The sequence below is a fragment of the Mirounga leonina genome, unplaced genomic scaffold (genome assembly GCF_011800145.1).
Source record: "Mirounga leonina isolate KUSES-001 unplaced genomic scaffold, KU_Mleo_1.0 Mir_168, whole genome shotgun sequence".
NCBI lineage: Eukaryota > Metazoa > Chordata > Mammalia > Carnivora > Phocidae > Mirounga > Mirounga leonina.
The window spans coordinates 31,345,559-31,369,427 of NW_023270426.1; the positions used below are offsets into that span (position 1 = coordinate 31,345,559).

Below are 23,869 nucleotides of genomic sequence, written 5' to 3' on the forward strand. Positions count from 1 at the left end.
AGGCAATCTCCATGCTGGGAAAGCCAAAAAAGAAAAGACATTTATACATCTAAGAATTTGGAAGTGTTTACCTCTTTGAAATTTCCTTATTTTTTCTTGAGCCTCTTTTTGGCCTTGCTTGTTTTTTTCTAGTTTAAAGGTAGCTGCTTGCTCCTTTGCATCCAGAAGTTTTGCTGCAAGGTGCAAGTACCTTTCATTCTGTTCCAAATAAGATGATACAGAAATTTAAAAAAGAACAAAATGAATTAATCTATTGTCAATTTATTATATCAAAACCTATGACCTTTTGATCTTATTCTTTGATCCAGCAAATCTACTTTTAGGAATTTTTCAGAGAACTAATACACAGATGCAGATTTGCAGGTACATATACATAATACTGCAGTACTGAATGAAGAGGAAAAACTGCAAAACAACTTTTTCTCCAGGAAAAAACTAGTCAGCCATTAAAAAAGAAAATGAGATAGCAACAGAATGAGGGTGATTCACATGGAAAACTTCCTTGACATGTTAAATAAAATCTTAAAACTACAGAAGAAAAAGTAAACGTTGAGTTTATTTCTAAAATAAGAAAACGTCTTATCTTTATACATTTTATAAACACATGTTTTTAAAGGATTGTATAGGTAATAATATAATAATACTCATCTGAAAGTTATCTTCCCATAATCAATCTTGTAGAAGATAGTAAGGGACATTAAAAAAAAAAAAAGCCTCTGGGGAAAAGGGGTGTAATAAAACTTAAGGACTTAGCTCTGCTGAGCAGCCATTAGATACAGTTTAAAGTTAAACTCAAATTTCTGTTTTTTACCTTAGGTTAATAAGGGACAGGTAAAACGCATAACGTACAGGGTGAAGATAAGGGCATGTAAAATGCTGCTATGAAACAACCATTAAGATGAACGGAAAAGAGGGCGCCTGGGTGGCTCAGTCGGTTAAGCGACTGCCTTCGGCTCAGGTCATGATCCCAGAGTCCTGGGATCGAGTCCCACATCGGGCTCCCGGCTCAGCAGGGAGCCTGCTTCTCCCTCTGACCCTATCCCCTCTCATGCTGTTTCTCTCTCTCTCTCAAATAAATAAATAAAATCTTTGGGCGCCTGGGTGGCTCAGTTGGTTAAGCGACTGCCTTCGGCTCAGATCATGATCCTGGAGTCCCGGGATCGAGTCCCGCATCAGGCTCCCTGCTTGGCAGGGAGTCTGCTTCTCCCTCTGACCCTCCTCCTCTCATGCTCTCTGTCTCTCATTCTCTCTCTCTCTCAAATAAATAAATAAAATCTTAAAAAAAAAAAAAAAAAAAGAACGGAAAAGAGATAAACCAAGGCAGCACATGGAGCTGAATTCTGAGGCTACTCTGTGTAGCACACACACGATACACTGTTAACAGGTAGAAGGCTTAGCTATCTTCTCCATTCACCCAAATCACACTCATTCTTTCATCCCTCCTATCTCTGGCACGGATACCATCCCTCCACCTGCAAATCTCTTGCTGTCTTTGACTCATTAACCTTAATATTTGGCAAATCAACACTTTCTCTGGATTCTTGCTTTAAATGTTTCTATTCCTTTCCAATTCCAGTTTGGAGCCTTATTATTTCACAACTGAGGAAGTGCAATAGCTACCAAAATGGCTTCCTTATCCTTTCCAAATCACCTGGAACACTACCTAAATGTTCCAAACCACCTTAACCAAACACTAATAAATCTGACCTAAAATAGCAAATTCTTCCTGTAATTTACCTGCCCCCATGCTTCCAGTGGCTCTTCACATGAGGAAAAGTCAAATTCATTTTCTAGGCATCAAAATCTTCTGGTGTCAGCTAAACTCACCTGTTTACTCCTACCTGTCAGTACTCATCTACATTTTATGCTCTGTATATACTCATTTACTGTCTAATACCCTAAGGCCCCTTACGCAATTCCACTTCTGTACCCTGGTCACACTGTTTCACCCCTCTGGACCATCTTCCTCTCCTGCCCACATGCACTCTATGCACCCTTCAAGTTCCACCACTCTTCTTTGCAGGCTTAAGCAAATGCTCCCATCAGAAGACACCTCTTCTTTGAACCTCAACAGAGACTTGTACTGTCCCAAATTCTTTTTGTTTATATTAGTTTAAAACGGGCCCATGGTTAAAAAAAACCAACTTACAGGATATAGAAGAGTCTAAAAAAAGAAGTCTCCCTCCCATTCTAGCACCCCAGTCCTAATCACTAATAATAGCTTTTTGTGAATCTTTCCAGATCATTTCTGTGCATACATAAGAATGCAAATATACATATATATTTTTCTCTTTTACACAAATGGGTTCATCATACTACACATGTTATTCTGCAACTTCCCTTTTTTCTTTCTAAACCAATTTTATTAAGGTCTGACTTATATACAGTAAAATGTACACATTTAGGTGTACAGGTGAATTGAGTTTGATAAATGTATATATCCGTGTAACCACTATCATGATGAAGATATAAAACATTCCATCATCTCCAAAAGTTTCCTCATGCTGCCATACAGTCAATCCCCTTCCCCTACCCTTGGACTCAAGCAACCACTGATCTGCCTTTTGTCACTATAGACTGATTTTGCATGGATGACTCTTCTAGATTTTAATCCAGTAATTACACATGTACTCATTTGTGTCTGGCTTCTTTCATTCAAGTATGTTTTAGAGAGTTGCCTGCATTGGAGAGTTGCTTGCAGTGTTTGGGTATTATGAATATAAAGCTGCTATGAACATTTGCATACAGGTCTTTTTTGTGGGCATGTTTTCTTTCTTTCTTAAATAAATACCTAGGAACGAAACTGTTAGGTCATTCAGTTAAGTGTACGTTTAACTTCGTAAGAATGTGCCAGTCTTCCAAAGTGGATGTACCATTTTACACTCCCACAATCAATGTCTGAGTGTGCCTGTTGCTCCATGCCTTCCCAACACTTGGTATTACTCATCTCTTTAATCATAGCCATTGTGATGAAGATAAAATAATATCTCATTGCAGTTTGTTTTCATTTCTCTGATGACCAGTGATTCTGAAATTATTTTTACATATTTATTGGCCATCCATGTATCTATTTTTGTGAAGTGTCTGTTGTCCTTTTAAAACTTCTTTATAAATTCTAGACAGAAGTCCTGTCAGACATATATATTGTAATATTTTCTTCCTACAACTTGTTTCCATTTAACCTTACATTTTTAGTTTATCTTTTATCTAGGTTTTCTCTGATCAGACCACGGATTTCCTCTGTAAAGAAATGTGATTTTCTCTTATTATCCAAGGAATTTAGCATACTCCCTACAAATGATAATCATTTAAAATATCTGATGATTATCTCTTTAACCATGGGAGGAATATAAGTAACAGTTACTGAGCAGTTATTTTGTGCCATTTCTATTTTGTTTTTTGTAAGTTTTGTTTAATCTTCACATCAACTCCTAGAGGTAGGTATTTCTTTAATTTACAAAGGTGAAAACTAAGTCACAGAAAAGTTAAATTATGTTGCCTATGAATAGCCAGCTAGAAGCCTAATACACATTTCTAACTCACAGGGTCAAATTTTTCCTCCTCTTCTAAACTTTTAGAATTCTCACTCTTTTCTTCTTCATTTTGCTGTTCAGCATACCGCAAGATCCATTCTTTCATATTTACTTCCAAATTTTTCTCTTCCTTTTTTGGCTAGAAAGGAAAAACAAATATCTGAAAAACCAAAGTTAGAAAAAGGTGTCAAACTACCATCAAATATCCCTGTGTTTACTATTTTCTTTATACTCAGAAACAGCAGACATGTAGCCTCAAAAATCATCTTACATACTGTTCTGTGAAGGACAAATGAATTCAACATTACTTTAAGAAGTCCAAGCTTGCAAAATCCAAAAAATATGTTTTTATAAACAGGCAAAAAAAATAAAAGGAGAACTGTTAAAAACTAGTGTTTTTCCTTAAAAACAGTGGTTTTTTGGGGATAATGCTTCCAGATTGTTTTTGTTTTGTTTTTAGCCTTTACTGAGATATAGCTGATACACTTAAAAAGTGTACAAATTTAATGTGCATATTAATATATCAGTTTTAGATTAGTTTATCATAATGTATATATAAACTCAATATTTTGATGAGTTTGGATATATGCATACACTCACGATCACTACAATCAATGTACTAAACTTATCCATCATCTCCAAAAACTTCCTTGTGTTCTTTTGTTCATGTGTGTTGGTGGGAGTGGGGAGTGGTGGCTGTAGTAAGAACATTTAACAAGCCGTCTATGCTCTGAACATATTTTAAAGTGCACAATATTGTATTAACTCTAGGCACTATCTTACAAAGATCTCTAGAACTTATTCATCTTGTGTAACTGAAACTTTTAACAATTAAGCAACATTTTCCCACTTTCCCCTCTCCTCCCTTCAGCCTCTGGTAAACACCATTCTATTCTCTTCCTCTATGAGTTTATTTTGGATACCTCACATAAGTGAAATCATGCAGTCTTCATCTTTCTGTGACTGGCTTACTTCATTTAGCATAATGTTCTCCAGTTTCATCCATGTTTATAGAGGTTTTACAATATGCAGAGTATTTTTTTTTTAAGATTTTATTTATTTGACAGAGAGAGAGAGAACAAAAGCAGGGGGAGGAACAGAGGGAGAAGCAGGCTCCCCTGTGAGCAGGGAGCCTGAAACGGGGCTCGATCCTAGGACCCTGAGATCACGACTTGAGCCAAAGGCTGACGCTTAACTGACTGAGCCACCCAGGCGCCCCACGATATGCAGAGTATTTAAGTGTAATGCCCTAATGAAGTACACCTTCTAGTATTCATGACTTTCTGTAATTCCCTTCCACATGTATTTTGGAGTTGGCCACAGGACTTGTTTCAACCAAGGAAACATTAGCAGAAGTGATACAAGCTGGGGCTTATCATCTTGAAATACTTGCTCTTGGAAGCCAGATGCCATGCAAATCAGACCACTCTGTGACCACCACATCTGAGGAAACCCAAGCTAGCCACATGGAAAGAGGAATGCCTGGCTAGCCCCCAAAGAAACCATTTTGGATATTCCAGCCTAAGAAGATACCTCATGGGACAGAAGGACTAACCAGCTGAGCCCAGTATAGACTGTAGAATCTAAAGAAATTAATTGTTGGTTTAAGCCACTACTTTTTTGGGTGGTTTATTATGCAGCAACAGATTACTGAAACAGTGATAGAAAAGCCTGGCAAAGCAGTTAGTTATTTTTGATAAGCAAAAATGTTATTGCGGGCGCCTGGGTGGCTCAGTTGGTTAAGCGACTGCCTTCGGCTCAGGTCATGATCCTGGAGTCCCTGGATCGAGTCCCGCATCGGGCTCCCTGCTCGGCAGGGAGCCTGCTTCTCCCTCTGACCCTCCCCCCTCTCATGTGCTCTCTCTCATTCTCTCTCTCTCAAATAAATAAATAAAATCTTTAAAAAAAAAAAGTTATTGCAACCTGGTATTTCTACTTATGAACTATTACATGTGTTTTCATTCTGATTTTATACAACTTTAAATGTTTAATTTCTTAAATTACCTTAATCTTAGTATCTTCTGGTGTTTTGGTTTTAGGCTGCAATGGAGGTGAAACAGTGGCTGGTGTTTGAGGAGACTGGAATTTTGGCCTACTTTTAGGTTGCTGTTCTTCAAATTCTTGACTGAATCCTTCAGGAAGTGCATCTTAAAAATGGGAATAAAAAAACATAAGCATACACATTCATTAAACATGCATATAAACCCTGCCTAGACAAACAACACAGAATTTTCTTCGATCCGTTATCTCCTAAGAATAGAAATCCTATGATGAACCTGGCTTTATTGTCAAAGCAGGAGTGGAAACACTCATGAGATAGCTAGCCCACCTCTGGCCATTTATTTCACCCTCAATGTGTTAGACTTCTAAATTTTCAAAAAAAATCTGAACCCTTCCCAACTCCTTGGTTGCCTGTCATGGTGTATGGTAAGATCCTCATTCAGTCATACAAGCAATTTGCACTCCAGGTTCCTGCCAAAGATTGTAACCTTGACCTTCTGGTTAAACAAATTTATCTAAAGCCATATGGTCCAAATTTCTGAACCAAAGCCAGGAAACACAGCCTGACAGGTTACAGGCAGGCAAACTTTGAGAATTTGTTGTATTAAGTGCACTGTAAAATGACTACTGACAACTAAAAGTAATGTACAAAAAATAATTCCTTTTTGCATGGACTACAAGCTCTGAAAACATACTGTAAAGAGCGAAAAAGAGTAAGAATATTTGCAAAATAAGCAATTATAACAGTGGAAAAATTTAGAACTTGATACAAATGTCACAAATGCTGAAATAATTTTGAGAAGGTTTGAGAAACTGAATTTTATGACAATACTACTTACCATCTGAAAGATTTAAACAGAGCCAATCCAAGGCAGAATGGAGATCACCTCCCTGTAAGAGTGTGTTAGTCATGGCATCTTCAATGTCCTTGGTCTTAAATGAAAATGCTTGTAAAGCCATGTATAAATCCTATGAAAGGGAAATGAAAAAAGGCATTCTATTTTCTCTCATTTTATTACTCATTTTGTTCTTCCACTCATTTTAAACCAGAAGCTGATAATAAATTTTAATTTCAAAAATATCTTTTTTTTCCCCTTCCGGTTAGAAAAGTTAAATATGCTCACCAAACTGAGAATTGAAAACTATGCATAAATTAAAAAAGGACCTGAAGACACTGCTCATATTCTCACTATTCAAAGATACTGTTTGCAATGTAGTATGTTTCCTTCCAGTCATTTTTCTATGATTTTGTAAAAACAAATTTCACTTAATAATGTAATGTAAGCATCTTCCCAAGTTATTAGAAACTCTTCATCACTTTTAATAGTTATATAATATTCCACTGGCTAGACATATCATAAGCTAATTACAGTTTCCTATTGGTGACCACTTAGGATATTTTCTTTTTTTATTGTAAGTAGTGCTTCAATGAACACATCCATACATAAAGTAAAGCATCTTAATGTACTTTCTAAAGCATGATCTTTAGAGCTGGGCAGAACTGGGTTCCAATCCAGACTCTGCTTACTCTGCTACTTACTAACAACCTCCAGCTATAGCGTCTGTAATCTTTCCAAGCCCCAATTTCTTCATTTGGAAAATGGGGCCAAGTACCTTTTGGTATTGTGCCAGAGAAAAAATAAACAAAGTGCCCACTACAGAGTCTAATATAATCTGGGGAATGTAATTTAATTTTCATACCACCATTTTAATGTGTGCTCTTGTACCTGGCCCAATTCCTTCCCTATTCTTGCTGACGGAAATGATCTACATGAAATCTCAATGGAAGCTGAAGAAGTCATTTTATCTCACCATCTCACATGTGGAGCTGTCTTAAAAAGGCTCCATTAAAAATAAGGAAGTTAAAAAAAGTTTGCAAAATACCTGTAATTTTTTGGCAGTAAGTCTTCCAGAAATCACCCCCTTGTCATTATTTTGCTTTTTATGCTCATTTATCACTCCAATAATTCTTTGCTCTAGTTTGTGATTAATTACCACCTGTTGAAGCCAAAAAGGTCATTATTAGAACCTAAATTATTAAATAACATTTAATAATTAGAAAAAAAATCACACAGTTTTCTATATCCCTGCCAACAAATACAAGGATTTCAGTTAAAATCAGATAAAATAATTATTGTATTTTAGACTACCATTCATTGGACCACATCTGTACCATATATTTTAGAAAAAATGTGACAGGTGTGCCTGGGTGGCTCAGTTGGTTAAGTGTCATGGTGTTAAGCATCAGCTTAGGTCAAGATCCCATGGTTCTGGGATTGAGCCCCACGTCGGGATCCCTGCTCAGCAGGGAGCCTGATTCTCCCTTTCCCCCCTGCTCTCTCTCTCTCAAATAAATAAATAAAATCTTTAAAAAAAAGAAAAAAAATGTGACATGGAAAAAGCAATGTATGGCAAGAAAAAATCCTTTGAAAAACCTTCTTGAACCTGCATGTCTCAAGACATTGTTCTTGGATTGCTATTTTATGACTGATTCCTAAGCTTGATCCTAAGCAAGCTGAATCAGAATCCTTGGAGATGGATTCCAGAAATCTGTTTAATGTAAACCACCCCAAGCACACAGCTTGAAAGAATGGATGCTACACTAAAAAGACCTATAAGGTAAAAGTAAAAGCTATACAAATAGTAATAATTAAGCTACGCAAATTCTTTTGGCTTTCAGGGTTTGATTCCTGTTTTTCTATTAGCCATTTTGTCTTCAATATTTTTGTTCATATGTTCTTTCCATATTTTTGACCTAAGAATACATAAACACCTACCTACAAAGACACCACCCCTTGACCACATCTTTACTGAATGCCTACAATGAGCTATGTTTAAAAATATACTTCAGGAGTTCAGTCTAGCAGAGGAAACCTATATAAAAAGATAAACTGTAAACCAGCACAGCAATCATTTAAAAAGGTATATGAAAAAAGTATGGAATCACAAGGAAAATTGCTGAGTTATGAAGGACTTCCTAGAGGATCCAGAGATGACAAATGGAGAAGGGGAAGTAGGTCTTTTTAAGCAGAGAGCCCACTGACAAAAGCCTGGAGTCATAAAATCATATGGGATTTGAGGGAACAATGAGATTTAAACTAAAATTTTAAGTGGAAAAGAATAATGGGGAGGAGGCTGGAAATGTACACCAAATCAGGTCTGAAAGGATGCATATGCTATCCTGAGAAATTTGGATCTTATCCAGATCTTCCTTAATTTCTTATGGGCTTTCAATATATGTGTTATGATTTACTTCTATTTAGTACGGATCAGCAATTAACTATTACAAAAAATTTAAATACCCCATAATTTTCTTACATTTAAGAATATCTTTTTTTTTCATTTTTCAAAGAGAACATTTCTTGAAATGACTCAATCTCAGTACTCACTTTTAAAATAGATTTATCCAGATTAGCAGGACCACCAGAATCATTTGCAGAATTAAAACTATAAATTTTTGGACCTGTATATAACAGACAAAAAGTAGTCAAGGCAATTTAGTCATTAATAGCTATTACACTATTTTAATTTTCCTCTAAAAAATTGCTAAACATTAAATATTTGATTTCAGCTCTTTTTTTCCCCACTTCACCAAGGAATCTACAATCTAGCAATATGGCCTCTAAATTTTCAAAAACATTTTACCAATTAGAGTTCTCTAGGTTAACCAGTTACTTACAAAGAGCAAAGGCCTGTACATTTTTTAAATTAAATTTATCTTCATCTTCGTATTTTCATAATCAGATGCTTTTCTGCCTGGTACTTGGCTGAAGTAAGACCTCTCAGAGAGTATTAGATTCCTGGTAGAGACGATGGTTAATTTTAAAGAGAAACACTCCCTTAAGGTAAAAATGAGGTGGCAGTTCCTATCATCTTCTATTCATAGAGTCGAAGGTTGCTGTATTAGTTTCCTAGGACAAATTACCACAAACTTGGTTGGCTGAATATAACAGAAATATTCTCTCACAATTCTGGAGGCCAGAAGTCCAAAATCAAGTTGTCAACAGGCCCATGCTCCCTGCAAGCTCTAAATAAGAATCCTTTTTTGCCTCTTCTGGCTTCTGGCGATCCCCGGAGTTGCTTGCCTTGTCTGCCTCTTTTTTACACATGGTGCTTCACATGGCCTTATTCCCTGTGTGTCTGTGTCCAATTATCCTTCTCCTTTCTCTGGACACTACTCATTGGATGATTTCATCTCAAGATCCTTGACTAATTATATCTGTAAAGACCTTATTTCCAAATAAGATCACATTCTGAGGTTCCAGGTGCAAATGAACTTGGGGGCGGGAAGGGAAGGGGAAAGTGCGACACTACTCAACCCACTACAGATGCCAACTCTGTTCCGGCCAACAGAAATGCTATGCATATCATCAGTTCTCTAACAATGACCAACCAAGAAGGAATAAATAGTATTAAAAGGTACTTTCAAACCTTTGGTCTCATGATCTCCTTACTCTCTTAAAAATCAGTGACAATCCTAAATACTTTCTGTTCATGTGAATTATAACACTGATATATACCATATTGTAAATAAAAAAGGAAAATTTTTAAATATTAATTCATTAAAAACAACAAACCTAAGACCAGTTAATATAAACACTTTTTATGAAAAATAACTGCATTTTCCAAAATAAAAAAAATTGTTTTCCATTTTTGCAAATCTCTTAATGTCTGGATTTTGCATTCAATTTTCTGTATTATCATGTAGTCACCGAAAAATACCACTATATACTTGTGAGAAAATAACCACAAAAATGACAACATTTTAGGGGCGCCTGGGTGGCTCAGTCGTTAGGCATCTGCCTTCAGCTCAGGTCATGATCTCAGGATCCTGGGATCGAGCCCTACATCGGGCTCCTGCTTGGCGGGAAGCCTGCTTCTCCCTCTCCCACTCCCCCTGCTTGTGTTCCTCTCTCGCTGTGTCTGTCTGTCAAATAAATAAATAAAATTAAAAAAAAAAAAAAGACAACATTTTAGATTATGGAACTAGTTCTGATCTCACGGAGCCCCAGCCATCCTAAAATCTTATAATACCTACTTAGTCGGGGCGCCTGGGTGGCTCAGTCGTTAAGCGTCTGCCTTCGGCTCAGGTCATGATCCCAGGGTCCTGGGATCGAGCCCCACATTGGGCTCCCTGCTCATGGGAAGCCTGCTTCTCCCTCTCCCACTCCCCCTGCTTGTGTTCCTTCTTTCGCTGTGTCACTCTCTGTCAAATAAATAAATAAAATCTTAAAAAAAAAAAAAACCTAGTCTACTCTTATATATCTCAAAATAAGGCGTGTTTTTCTTTTTTTTTTACTTTAAGAGAGAAACCTAAACATTAAATTTAAAAGTTGCTTATTATGATTTTGAAGGTCAAGAACTTTGATCTTTGTTGACTTACAGGAGGGTATTCATTTTAAGATGCTAGTTAATATAATCAGGCATCTTAAAACAAAAGTTTTTGAGCATAACTATTTACATTTGGGCAGTCTGGACTAGAGACATTAGTGCTTCCCTGATTTATTTCTATGCTAGAGTTATATAGAAAGTACCCAAGGCTACCTAGAGTACATGAAAAGATAGTGACAATTCTGGCACAGTATGGTTAATTTCCTTATCTTTTAGTCTTAGACTTTAATCTTAGTAACCTTCCTCATCAACTCATGTCAATAGTCATAAATGAGAGGACCTATCAGTAGTCCTTAACCATTTCTGTGAGGTTTCATCAGTTGCAGTAAACTTGTTCACAAATTTAGCATACTAATTAGAGTTTACAAGTTCCGCAAATCATTGAGGGGACCCAATTATAACCCTTTGGGAAAAGGTACAGATGGATGAGCAGTTTATTATCAAGACTATACTGAGAAGCAGTTTAAGGTTGATGTGTTACTGAGAGAGGTAAAACTGTAAATTCCTTTATTTTTTTTTTTGTTTGTAAAGACTGAAGTAAGCAGTAAGCTCTGAAGATAGCAATAAGCTCTCATATGTCTCCTCCAACTATTCCACCTGAGATATCCAATGATACCACTTCTCTGAATTCAGTTTATACTGTGAACTTCCAGAAGGCAAATAAAAGAAGAGCTGAGTCCCCAGAAAATCAGGAGAGGAATGTACACCAATACTGGTGCACATTCATGGGTGTCAAAGTGTCCCTAAAAGTGGTATGTTTTTATTTTAATCAATATGCTGAGGAAATGAAGCAACAATGAGATCTTGCCTCAGAGGTATCACCGATTGAATCAAGTAAACCAGTAAGGCCCTTTCTGTTTCAAATTCTTCTTAAAACATGTTCAGTCAGCAAAATTTGAAGCTTTTTATGAGGCATTACCTATTACGAATATCTATTATTGTCCCTGGAGGCGTGCAGAGGCTACTAAAAAGACTGAACTTACTCAATTCCTTGATACTGCTCTAATTTTCTACTGGGTGATTCTTTGGTCTCCTTTCCTGTCAGCTGCCAACTTTTCAGAATGTCAGTCTAACAGCTCCCTTCCACCAGATTCAAATGTGTTACTTAAGAAAAATTTAAGGCACCAGAAGAAAACAGATATTCAACCGTATAAATTACTAACCCTATTTTCAAATGCAATTCTAAGTCAACAGGCCAAGGTATAAAGATGGTTCCCATTCTTTTGCCAAGTAAGGTGCACAGGATTTATGAGCTACTTTCCTTGCTGCTTAAAGACCTTTTTCCATAAACTGTGGTTTTCCTTTTCACACAGAGTTACTGGAAATCTGACTGGAAGTAAGGATGTTAGTGTACCTCTAAGGCAAAAGTATTATGGATTTCAAATTTATAAATTATATTTCACAGAACACAATATATTATTGTCAAAAATATTAAAGTTGAAGTACAGGGGCGCCTGGGTGTGGCTCAGTCGTTAAGTGTCTGCCTTCAGCTCAGGTCATGATCCCAGGGTCCTGGGATCGAGCCCCACATCGGGCTCCCTGCTCAGCGGGAAGCCTGCTTCTCCCTCTCCCACTCCCCCTGCTTGTGTTCCCTCTCTCGCTGTGTCTCTCTCTGTCAAATAAATAAGATCTTTAAAAAGTTGAAGCACAGAAAAAGTGATTTCCTCAAGATGATTCAACTAATAAAAAAAAAAAGCATCAGCCAAAAATCAATTCCTTATTGCCCAATACTCTTTCTTTCACAACATATTCCTTTTAAAATGTATTCCATTTTACATCACAGAGTTTATAATGACCCACTAACACTAATACATTCACTTTGAGTTGCTAGTGCTGGTGACAGGTGCACTGAGACACTCTGGTTTCTTTCTGACCAATAGTATACAACCGCAAGGGGATCCGAACCAGCCAAGGGATCCAAACAGTGATAAATAAGACCCAGTCCTGGTCTTCATGGGGTAATTAAGCAACTAATTATCCAAATAAGCTCTGAAAGGGAGTACAGAGTATCTAGAGAACAGATGAGGATGAACAGATACAACCTGAGTAGTCAGGGTCTGTGAGGAAGTCCACACTGCCAGAACCACCTGACTAATCTGATCCTTTAAAAATGTAAACTAGCTAAAATCTCTCCTCCATTTAATACCAACACTAGCCCCCTCTCATTCTATCCAGACACTTTCTTCTTGTTTTCTTGTAACATGCCAAGCTTACTCCCATCTTAGGGCCTTTGCCCTTGTCCCCTTAGCCTCATTCTGTCTCCAGATTTTCTAAGAGCTGGATGCTTCAAACCATCTCAGCATAGAAGTTTTCCTCAGGGAAGCATTCCCAGTTCTTTTTTTGACAGAGAGACAGAGCATGAGAGGGATGAGGGGCAGGAGAAGCAGACTCCCCGCTGAGCAGGGAGCCTGATGTGGGGCTCGATCCCAAAACCCTCATGACCTGAGCCGAAGGCAGGCACTTAACTGACTGAGCCACCTGGGGACCTCAAGCCTTCCACGTTTTAAGCAAAAACAGACTCTACCACCCAATTTATTCTTTACCAAGTCACTGTTTTCTGCCCTTTGTCGCACTTTTTCTGTTTTATTTGGATGACCCTGAAAAATATTTATCACGGTTTTTATGAGTTCACTCATGACATTACTCCCCCAGTGTTCTTTGCCTCTTAGGATTTCAACTCTCAGCTAGCTTTAAGGATTTTCACACATACAAGCCTTACAGTCATCAGTTCTCTCTCCCAACCAGTTCATGTGGTATTCCCAGTGCCTAAAATCTTGCCTGGCACACAGCAACAATTCAAAAATATCTGATGAACAAATGAAATGAAAAAACAGGAGTGGAAGAATACTGAGAATTGTGCCAAGAGCCATTCCATGGCAGTAGTGATTCTCTACCTCTAGATGAGAGGGGAATTTTGAGAAGTAATGCTATGTACAATGCCTCGAACTTTTGAAAAGAGATGAAGTGGACTAGAACAGTTACCCTTACATTAGCAACTACAACAAGTTCAGAGATAATGTTTTTTTCCCCCCAAAGTAGGCCTAACATATGATATAAAAAATACCCAAACAGAAAAAAAAGGAAAAACCATGTTGCAATATGTGTAGCAGAATTATTTTATATACACTGGTATACATATTTAGTTATAAAATATTTTCTACAAATTTAATAGACAACCCATTCATTTTCTCTCTGATTTCTTAGCCTTAATTCCTCTGAATTTCTACTTGTCTCTTATTCAAGAATATTTTTTAATGACTATATGCACAGCACTGAAACAGACACTGAGGTATATGAATACATATCCATGAAACAGTTCCTACCTCCTAAAATTTTGTAGGATATTTCCTCACATACAACAGGCAAGAACTAGACATCAAAAAGAATGATTCAAGTAACAATGATAAATGAGCTGTGGATACAGAAGAATTCAAAAAGTAGTTGACATCTGGGATGGGTGTTACAGGATTTCGGAAGACAGTGTTTGGGATAGGTGGCATTCCATTAAGAGAAAATGGCAAGAATACAGGAGGAGAAAGTCAATAGCTGCATTTGGAACCATGAAAATACCCCAGATTTGCTATAGGTGAATATAGGAATTAGTAAAAAGGCTGGAAAAAGGGTCTCAGGTGCTAGGTGAATGGTATGGACTTTATCACAAAGTCAGTGAAGATGCTGTGGAAGAAACTGAGAAGTGCTATGAACAAAGCAGAGTTTCTCCAAGATGAATCTGATGTTTGAATGCAGGACAAACTAGAGGAGGAAAAATAACAGAGTTGGGGAGACCCATCAGAAGGCTTTGTTGGTACTCCAGGAATTCATGAGTGCCTAGACAGGTGTGAACAGCACAGAAGAAAAGTGAAAATGGTGTACACAGAAGATAAATGAGTCAAGACTGAATGAAGCTGGGCAAGAGATTACACATGAGGAAGAAAGGAAGGCATTAAAAGTAACTACTGACATTGGATAAAGAGGAATGTGGAAAAAAAAAAAACCAAGGAAATCAAAAAAGCTAGTGTGGGAAGAAAAGAGTAGTTTAGTATTAGTTGAGTTAAATTTGAGAGGCTTGCAAAAGAGGGCCAAAAGGTCCAAGTAAATATAGAAATGGCTAATTTGGGATTAGAATAGAGACCAGGACTGGACAGATTGAGGAGTCATGTACAAAGGACAAGACAGAATTAGTAATGGAGTACTCTCCTAAAAAGGCTATAGAGAGAGAACTATACTGTCACAGATTAACACTTTTGGTGAGGGTCACATTTTGGAGCAGGAGGAATGGGAAGACAAAGATTAGAACAAATTATTAGAGAGCTGAATCAGAGGAATAGCAGGAAAAGAATGCAAAAGAGGCTGATTGAGAGTAAAGTGCTACAGAGTAACAGTCGAAGAGAAATTCTATGTATCTGTATTTATAGGCATTATAACTTTGTAGTTAAAAATATTATAAATTGCAGGCAGCAGCTCTTTCTGCCCATGGGTCCTGTCCCCGTGCTTTAATAAAATCACCTTTTTGCAACAAAAAAAAAGTTATAATAAATTGCAGGGCAAAGAATTATTTATCCACCTTCTATGTGAAAGTTTGTGAAGGGCCAACTTCTTCAGTCTCATCCTCTCTTCAGCAATGCTTACATTCCAGGAGTACCTCAAAGACCCAAGCTCCTTCCTCACTGAAGATCTTTGTACATGGAGTTCCTTAACTCTGCCAAGAATACTACTCCCCCATTCTTTTTTTTTTTTTTTTTTAAGATTTTATTTATTTGACAGAGAGAGACACAGCGAGAGAGGGAACACAAGCAGGGGGAGTGGGAGAGGGAGAAGCAGGCTCCCCACAGAGCAGGGAGCCCGATGCGGGACTCGATCCCAGGACTTTGGGACCATGACCTGAGCCGAAGGCAGTCGCCCAACCGACTGAGCCACCCAGGCGCCCTACTCCCCCATTCTTTACAAGGTTAACACATATTAGTCCTCCTGATCTCAGTTTAACTGTCACTTTTTCTAAGAGACCGTGTATGACCCCTCCTCCTCCCAGGTAAAAATTAGGTTACCTTGCTAAATTTTCTTCCTTAGCTTTTCTTTGTGGCATTTAATAAGTATGAAGCAATGTTGGTATGATTATTTAATGCCTCTATCAGCCATTACATTAGCAAGGTCCATGAAAGGTGATTGCTCACCCCACCCGTAACATCATGAAAGACACAGAGGTATCTGTATGCACAATAAATATGTGTTGGACGAATATTTCAACAAAAACTACAAGCAAACAAGCTAAGCAGAACAAAACAGAGTACACCTGTTCATCTTTTGGAATCAGTCGTAATAGGGGCCTGCTCATCTGTAGCCGCAATCAGCAATCCCTTGTTATCAAACCAAATTGCACAGTACGCCAAAACAGCATGGTTATGGTAAAACTCGGGAGATAATTCCACAATAGATTATACCCATATTCGGTGTGTTCGTACTGAAATTCTTACTACAGATTTTTCCATAACACATGAAAACACTACACCCCGGCTGAAAATAAGAACAAATAACAAAATGGGTCTGGCTCCAGGTTAGGAACTCCACATCCTACCTCTGCATCAGCCTAGCTAGTTTAGGTGATGGTTCAAGACGGATCCCTGCGGAGATGGCAGCAAATGCAATTTTTATTCTGTTCTCGAAGGAGAAGGGGGGTTGGCGTTAGGTGGGAGACGCCAGGCTGCAACAGGGCTGCTGTCATAACTTGGGAAGCCCCAAAAGCTTACACTGACCTAGAACAAGGCCATCAGATAGGGAACTAGCAGCTCCACGTGTGGGAGGTAACAAATTTTGAGACCTAAGGCCCGCCCAGGTTGCGCTGGCTTCTCCCTTAGAACAGCAGCAGCTGCTCAGGGTGGAAAGCCCGGGGCACCAGGACCTTTCGTACCTTGCTTGACTCGGGGCTCCCGGGTGCCGGCAGCAGCGGCGGGGGGCGGCCTGGCCACGGACTTCTTGTTTTGGGCCTCCCCAAGGGCTGCGGCCTCGGCGGATTTGGCTCTGGAAGCAGACACTGCGGCCCGGACCGCCGCGGCTCCCGGCGCCTTGTGTTTCTTGTTCTTGCCGCCCATGTTGCAGCTGTGGCAAAAGAACGTCCCCGGCCAGGTCCCGGAAACACCGCAGCACCGCCTCCAAGTGCTCTTTACATTCCCCGGGTCTCACGCCACCACCCTGCGTCCTCCATCCGGGCTTCTCGGGCCTGGGCGACCGCTGCCCTGCAATTGGTCCGCCTCACCACGGTTCCGCCTCCTCGCCGCCCTCGAGGTGCCTGCGGCGTGCCGGACCGTCTCGCCACTCTCCCTCTTTGAGTCAGGGAGCTGGCCACGCAGTGGTGGTCGGAGAGGAAAAGTCTGAAGCGAGGAAGTCAGGGAAGAATTCTGGGGCATGGGGTTGTATGACGAGATTACTTTTGTCTCCTAAGGGCGACGGCTGAGGCTTCCCTTGGCGTCACTGTCGGTGCGCTCGCAGAGCATCGTGGGTAGGAGGGAGATTTGGTCTCCCAGCTCCGAAAGATGGCGGACGCTTTCGGGGATGAACTGTTCAGCGTGTTCGAGGACGACTCGACCGCCGCGCCCGGAACTAAAAAAGACAACGAGAAAGAAAAGGGGAAATGGAAGGGGCCGCCGGGGTCTGCGGAAAAGGGCGGGTAAGGAAGATGTCGGGAGGTATTTTTTTCTCTCTCTCTCCTCAACGTCGAGGGGAGAAAACACAACGTTCTTTTGTAGAGCGTGAGCAGCTGTAGCGTACAGCGAGTGGCGTCGGGAAGTGAAGGGGTTTGGGGAAAATGTTGGAGGAGGAGGAAGACTTTTGGTTTGGTGAATCGGGATTTTGGTGTTCCCCGGTGTCCGCAGGCAGCGTGAGCTCCTGCCGCTGCAATTCCTTGACGCCTAGGTTGCTGACTGCCCTGGTTGTGCGCCGTGGGGTCGGGACGGGAGGTAAGGTATTTCTTAGGTTTGTACCCCACAATGCCTGGCACAGTCTTTAATAAATGAGACTAATGACCAGTTCAGTAAAGGGTTAAGAAGCCTGGAAAACGTGACTCGGATTGACTTGGTACCGGCAAACAGCAGCAGGAGAAAGGAGAGAAATTTAATCTCCATGCTTTCGCTTTTTTAGCCCGTATAAAGAACGTGAGAGCGCGTACTACTGGGGTTGTGAGGATCAAGAGAGATAATATATGTAAAGCACCCTACGGTGCTTAGCACGTAATACATTGTCAAAAGCTGGTTATCGTTGAGTTTACTAAGAAAATTTTTAAAAAACTTACCGGTTCCTAAACATATATAGAGACTGATGAATAAAACTACCTTAAAGTGTACGGAATTGTTTATAGTAGAACAAGAAAATGTTAATACGTGAATTAGGACGATTCTACATAAAAAAGTAAGACGATTGCTTATCAACAAAATTTAATGTTGACTGGGGGAGATACCAGGAGAGTAAATTAAATTACACATGATTTTGCTCTCAAGGAATTTTTAGTCCTGATAAAGAGAACAGGTACATATTTTAAAAGTTAGTAGATGATTGAGATAAAATAAGTTGTGTATACAGTTAATTGCTATACAGGTTCAGTAAAGAGATTTCTATTTGTGTCATTCAGGGAGCCTTACATGCAAGAGGAAATGATTTGTTACTCATGGGCAGTTGTTTTTTTTTTTTACAAATTGGGATAGAGGAAATGTTTGCTTGGGACAACAAGAGATAAAACAGAATAAAAATTGGTTTTAGACTGTGAAGGATCTTGAATATCAAGCACGTTAATTTAAATTTCATTTTTAAACCCTGGTGAATAAGGTTTTTGTGGTCTTTTTTCCTAACTTACTGATTGGGTAAGTAGAGTGGTAGTTTAGGAAAATTAAGTGGTAGTGGTTGTCAGAGTATATTGAAAGAGAAAAGACAATAAAATAAAAGTAAGAAAGCAAATTAAGGAAGTGTTCTAGCTTAGTTAGGAAACCAAAAGAATCTCAAGTTAGGAGGTGGCAGAAGGAAGGGAAAGGAAAGGTGCAAAATGTTGTGAAGAAAAGTGACAGGCCTTAACAATGGAACAGGCCAGAACAATGGAAAGGGAGTCAAAAGAGAGAGATTTTGAATTTGGATATCAGGGAGAAGAAATATAAGGAAATTTACAGGAGCTTTTGATTTGAAAATGAAATTAATTTGACTTGAGACAAAGTGAAGTTATAATAGTATATCCAGATGGAGGTGTCCAGTGGGCAATTTTAATTAGGTTTTGGGCCAACCTCAAAACTGGAAGTGTACATTTGGATGTCGCTTGAATCGGTACTGCTTGAGTTGGAGATCCATTTGGGCAAGTACTGAAGACAAGGATTAGAAAAACAGAACAATCAGGAGCATGAAGTGTCAGGTAAGTAGGAGTCAAGGTAGAAAAATAGTCTTTCTCATTGAGTTGGAAGGAGTTGGGAGAGTTTGGGGGGGAACAATTCAGGGAGAATGAGGAAGGAGCACAGGTTCTTGCCTTTTTTTTCTCCCCAAATAATAATTCATAGTTCCTATAGTTTGAATGGGCAACTGCGATGTGATGAAGACAATACACAAGTAATTTCCGACTTTAGTAAATACTGTGCTTCAGAATTACTAGGGTAAAATTAATTCACTTTGTACTGTACTAGTGGTAAGCAAGTGAAAGTTCGTAGGATACAAAAATTTAATTTACATTTTAATTTTACTAGGAAGTACATGAACATTAGAGAAGGGAAATACATAAGAAAATATAGAACACTAGGGACTTAAGGGATTTTGTTTACTAACATTTCTAGCTATGTGTGGTTTTAGGAAAAAATCCAGTTTGCCTGATTCCAACTATCACACTATGATAATTGTTATTCATATCACAATATGCATCATTTCTTTCCAATTTAGGTAACATAGGGCAAATCGTGGAATTTAGAGAAACTTCTCGTGTATTTTATACTCTAGATCAAGTGGGTACTTTTTAAGAAACTTTATATTATGAAAATTGTTAATATGTGGCTAGGGTGTGGGAGAGCATGGAGAGAGAATAGTATGAAGAACTCCATGTACCCATACCATCTTCAGTATTGAGTCAGGGTCAATCTATTCCTGCACCTCCCCCCCCATTTTTTTTTAAATCAAATGCTATTCCTCATGTTATTTTTCCCTAAATATTTCAGTTGCATCTTATTGATAGTGACTTTTTTCTTAGCATGGTTATCATGCCATTATTATACCCCAGAAAATTTACATGATTTCCTTAATATCATTGGAGATTTTGGAAATGTTATCTTGATGGTGGTGGTGATTTAGGATACTCTAAATATGCCCCAATAAAGCTTAAAAAAAGATAAGGAGTGCAACATATCAAATCATAAAAATCCATTCATCAAGAAACTAAACACATAATCATACACCCATGTTGGTCACCATTAGAAGTTCCTTAGGGCACAAACTCACTTCTCTTCAAACTGATCAAGAATCAAGCATTTTCCTCCCTTCTATGAACCGTATTTCAGGGTAAACAGCTGATAGAATGTTCTTTTTTTATACATAGATTTGAGGTAATAAATGCAGAAAGGACAAAAATAGAAAAAAAAAATCACCGTTTTGCTGGGGCGCCTGGGTGGCTGTCATTAAGCATCTGCCTTCGGCTCAGGTCATGATCCCAGGGTCCTGGGATGGAGTCCAGAATGAGATTTCTCCAGTTGGCTCAAAGGTATTTTATTGTACCTGGTTTATTTGAATCAGGATTCAGACAAAGCTCATACACTGTTTTGGTTGTTAAATCCCTTAAGTCTTATTCTACAGCAGTCTCCCTCTTTTTTCCTTATGCTATTGATGTCTTTTGGAGGGATAGCTGAGATGAAGAGCCAGGTCCTTTGTCCTCTATAGTCTCTATAACCTGAATATGCTTTCTTACGCTGTTATTTAACTAGCTCTTACATTCTTAAGTATTTACTGTAAATTGTCCTTATATCTAAAGCTTAACTGTCTAGTGTAATACCTACTATGCCCCCGTAGGTGTTACACACTTAACCTGTAGCTAGTCAGAATTGAGATGTGCCCTGAATGTACAATACACATCAGATTTTGAAAACTTAATGTGAAAAATGCAAACTACCCCATTAATTTTTATCTTGATATTGAATTGAGAGTATTTTTTTATATATTGGATTAAATGAAATATATTAAAACTGATTTTAATGCTTTTAATATGGCTAGAAATTTGAAATTACATGTAAAGTTTGCATTATATGTGTATATGTTTATCAGACAGTGCTGATAATAGAAGTTAGATTCAGGTTCAGTTTAGATAGGAATAATTCACAGTGCTGCTGTGTACTTCAACTGCATTACATCATGAGACATACGTAGTTTTTAAGATGGATGAGTGGGTTAAAATAGATGAGCCTTATCCCTCTTCAGCTTTTCACATAATGGCTTTAGCATGATTGTTGCCTTGCTCCATTATTTCTGTGGTGGTTGGCAAAATGGTGATTTTTTTTTTTAAAGATTTTATTTATTTATTTGACAGAGAGTTAGCAGAGCAGGAACACAAGGAGGGGTAGTGGGAGAGGGAGAAGCAGGCTTCCCACTGAGCAGGGAGCCCGATTAGGGACTCCATCCCAGGACCCTGAGATCATGACCTGAGCCGAAGGCAGATGCTTAATGACAGCCACCCAGGCGCCCCAGCAAAATGGTGATTTTTTTTTTCTATTTTTGTCCTTTCTGCATTTATTACCTCAAATCTATGTATAAAAAAAGAACATTCTATCAGCTGTTTACCCTGAAATACGGTTCATAGAAGAAAGGGAGGAAAATGCTTGATTCTTGATCAGTTTGAAGAGAAATGAGTTGTGCCCTAAGTAACTTCTAATGGTGACCAACATGGGTGGATGATTATTTAGTTTCTTGATGAATGGATTTTTATAATTTGGTATGTTCCACTCCTTTGCACTCTTTTTTCTTTCTTTTTTTAAGCTTTATTGGGGTATATTTAAAGTATCCTAAATCACCACCACAATCAAGATAACATTTCCAAGATCTCCAGAAATGCTGCATGCCTTTTGTAATGCATCCCTCTCTCCAACCCTGCTTCCAGGCAACCCCTGATCTTTTTGGCACTGGAGAACAGCTTGCATTTTCTAGAGTTCAATTTAAATGGAATACTGCAGTGTATATTCCTTTTTTGCCTGGTTTCTTATATTCAGTGCTTTGGAGATTCACTCAGTTTACATACATGTTTATACCTTCATCTTTTGACAGACACTTGAGTCTTTTGTGTTAGTATTTTTGATACTCCTACCAGTGAGAACTCTTTAAATTGGTTCTTTTGACAAGCTTAGTCAGCCTTTGATAGCTTTTGTGCTTTTTGGCAAAAGATTTTCTAGACTCATAGTATACATTTTCAGTCCCAAACCTGGAATCTGATCTCTCCAAAGGGTCTCTAGTTCCTTATAGTGGGAAATGTTATTTGGTGCTTAGCATGCTCATTGTGTCAGGATTTCATTGCTTTTAGGCCTTTAGAGTGGAAGGAACTGGGTAATCACTGTTATTAGAAAAAATAAAGTTCATACTGACTGATGATATAATTAATATTACAGGGTTTTAATTTGGCTTTGATTTTGATAATTGTATCCCTTTTTTTTGCTGAAAATCTTCGTACCTAATGATAATTACATAATTAGACTTTATGTGTTCTTATAATTAAAAAAATAACAATACATAGTAGTATTGCCGTTCAGAATAGAATATTGAATAGTTAGTGGTTCTAGTAGGTGGTTCTTTTTGTCCTTAGAAAAAAATACATCGCACTGACGGTGAAAATACTCTTTAGTAGTTCCTTTTCTAAATGTTTATGCTAAAAATTTGATACCTATTGTGTTCATTTGTTTCAGTTTATTTTCTGCTTTTAAGGATTGCTAAGAATTGAATTTTTTTTTTTTAAGATTTTATTTATTTATTTGACAGAGACAGAGAGACAGCCAGAGAGGGAACACAAACAGGGGAGTGGGAGAGGGAGAAGCAGACTCCCTGCTGAGCAGGGAGCCCAACATGGGGCTTGATCCCAGGACCCTGGGATCGTGACCCGAACCGAAGGCAGACGCTTAACGACTGAGCCACCCAGGCACCCCTAAGAATTTAATTTTTAAGACATTATGTAAAACATTATTATTTTACAGTTCCAAAATCAGAAGTATAAAACAGTACATTCTTGCTTTTACCTTTGTGTCTTCTGCCCTGTTCTTTCCTCCCCTTTAGTTTTTGGGTTCTTTTCATTATTTCTTTCTGAAAATGCACATGTGCACGTGCATGTCTGTGTCTGTCTTCTCCACTCATTCTTCATCAGGGCGCCTGGGTGGCTCAGTCGTTAAGCGTCTGCCTTCGGCTCAGGTCATGATCCCAGGGTCCTGGGATCGAGCCCCACATCGGGCTCTCTGCTCCGCGGGAAGCCTGCTTCTCCCTCTCCCACTCCCCCTGCTTGTGTTCCTGCTCTCGCTGTCTCTCTCTCTGTCAAATAAATAAATAAAATCTTTAAAAAAAAAACAAAACAAAACTGTTCTTCATCATTTTTCACTTAACATGACGAAATAGACATAGTTGCACGTTAGTATATAGAGCTCTTTCTTTTTTATACCTGCATGGTTGTAATTCCTCATGTGGATGTAATGTAGTTTATTCCATCAGTATTCTTTTAATAGACATTGGGTTATTTTCAGTTTTTTACTATTACAAACAGCCTTGTACATGTTTGTCTTTTTTAAATTTTTTTATTTTTTAAGATTTTATTTATTTATTTGACAGAGAGAGACACAGCGAGAGAGGGAACATAGCAGGGGGAGTGGGAGAAGGAGGCTTCCCACCTGAGCAGGGACCCCGATGCAGGGTTCAATCCCAGGACCTTGGGATCATGACCTGAGCCGAAGGCAGACACTTAACGACTGAGCCAC

General features: G+C 38.6%; 2 protein-coding genes across 8 annotated transcripts in view; one reads left to right on the top strand and one right to left on the bottom strand.

Annotated features, from left to right (window-relative positions):
* The window catches only part of DHX29 (DExH-box helicase 29), a 44,318-nt gene extending 27,040 nt beyond the window's left edge, over positions 1–17,278 (bottom strand). For 3 of the 7 annotated variants that reach the window (XM_035014422.1, XM_035014424.1, XM_035014421.1), the window contains exons 1-7: positions 16,831–17,276; positions 8,924–8,997; positions 7,419–7,532; positions 6,374–6,503; positions 5,538–5,680; positions 3,544–3,672; positions 72–198 (exon numbers count right to left, since the gene is read on the bottom strand). In XM_035014422.1, the coding sequence (XP_034870313.1) occupies positions 72–198; positions 3,544–3,672; positions 5,538–5,680; positions 6,374–6,503; positions 7,419–7,532; positions 8,924–8,997; positions 16,831–17,011 (898 nt within the window). In that variant the 5' untranslated portion in view covers positions 17,012–17,276. Of the gene's footprint in view, positions 1–71; positions 199–3,543; positions 3,673–5,537; positions 5,681–6,373; positions 6,504–7,418; positions 7,533–8,923; positions 8,998–9,965; positions 9,979–16,830 lie in introns of those variants that run through there. The other 4 variants (XM_035014423.1, XM_035014426.1, XM_035014425.1 and 1 more) reach the window with 4 other exon arrangements.
* MTREX (Mtr4 exosome RNA helicase) overlaps positions 17,194–23,869 on the top strand; it is a 114,512-nt gene continuing 107,836 nt past the window's right edge. The window contains exon 1 of the mRNA XM_035014428.1: positions 17,194–17,586. Coding sequence (XP_034870319.1) covers positions 17,453–17,586 — 134 coding nt within the window. The 5' untranslated portion in view covers positions 17,194–17,452. The remainder of the gene's footprint in view (positions 17,587–23,869) is intronic.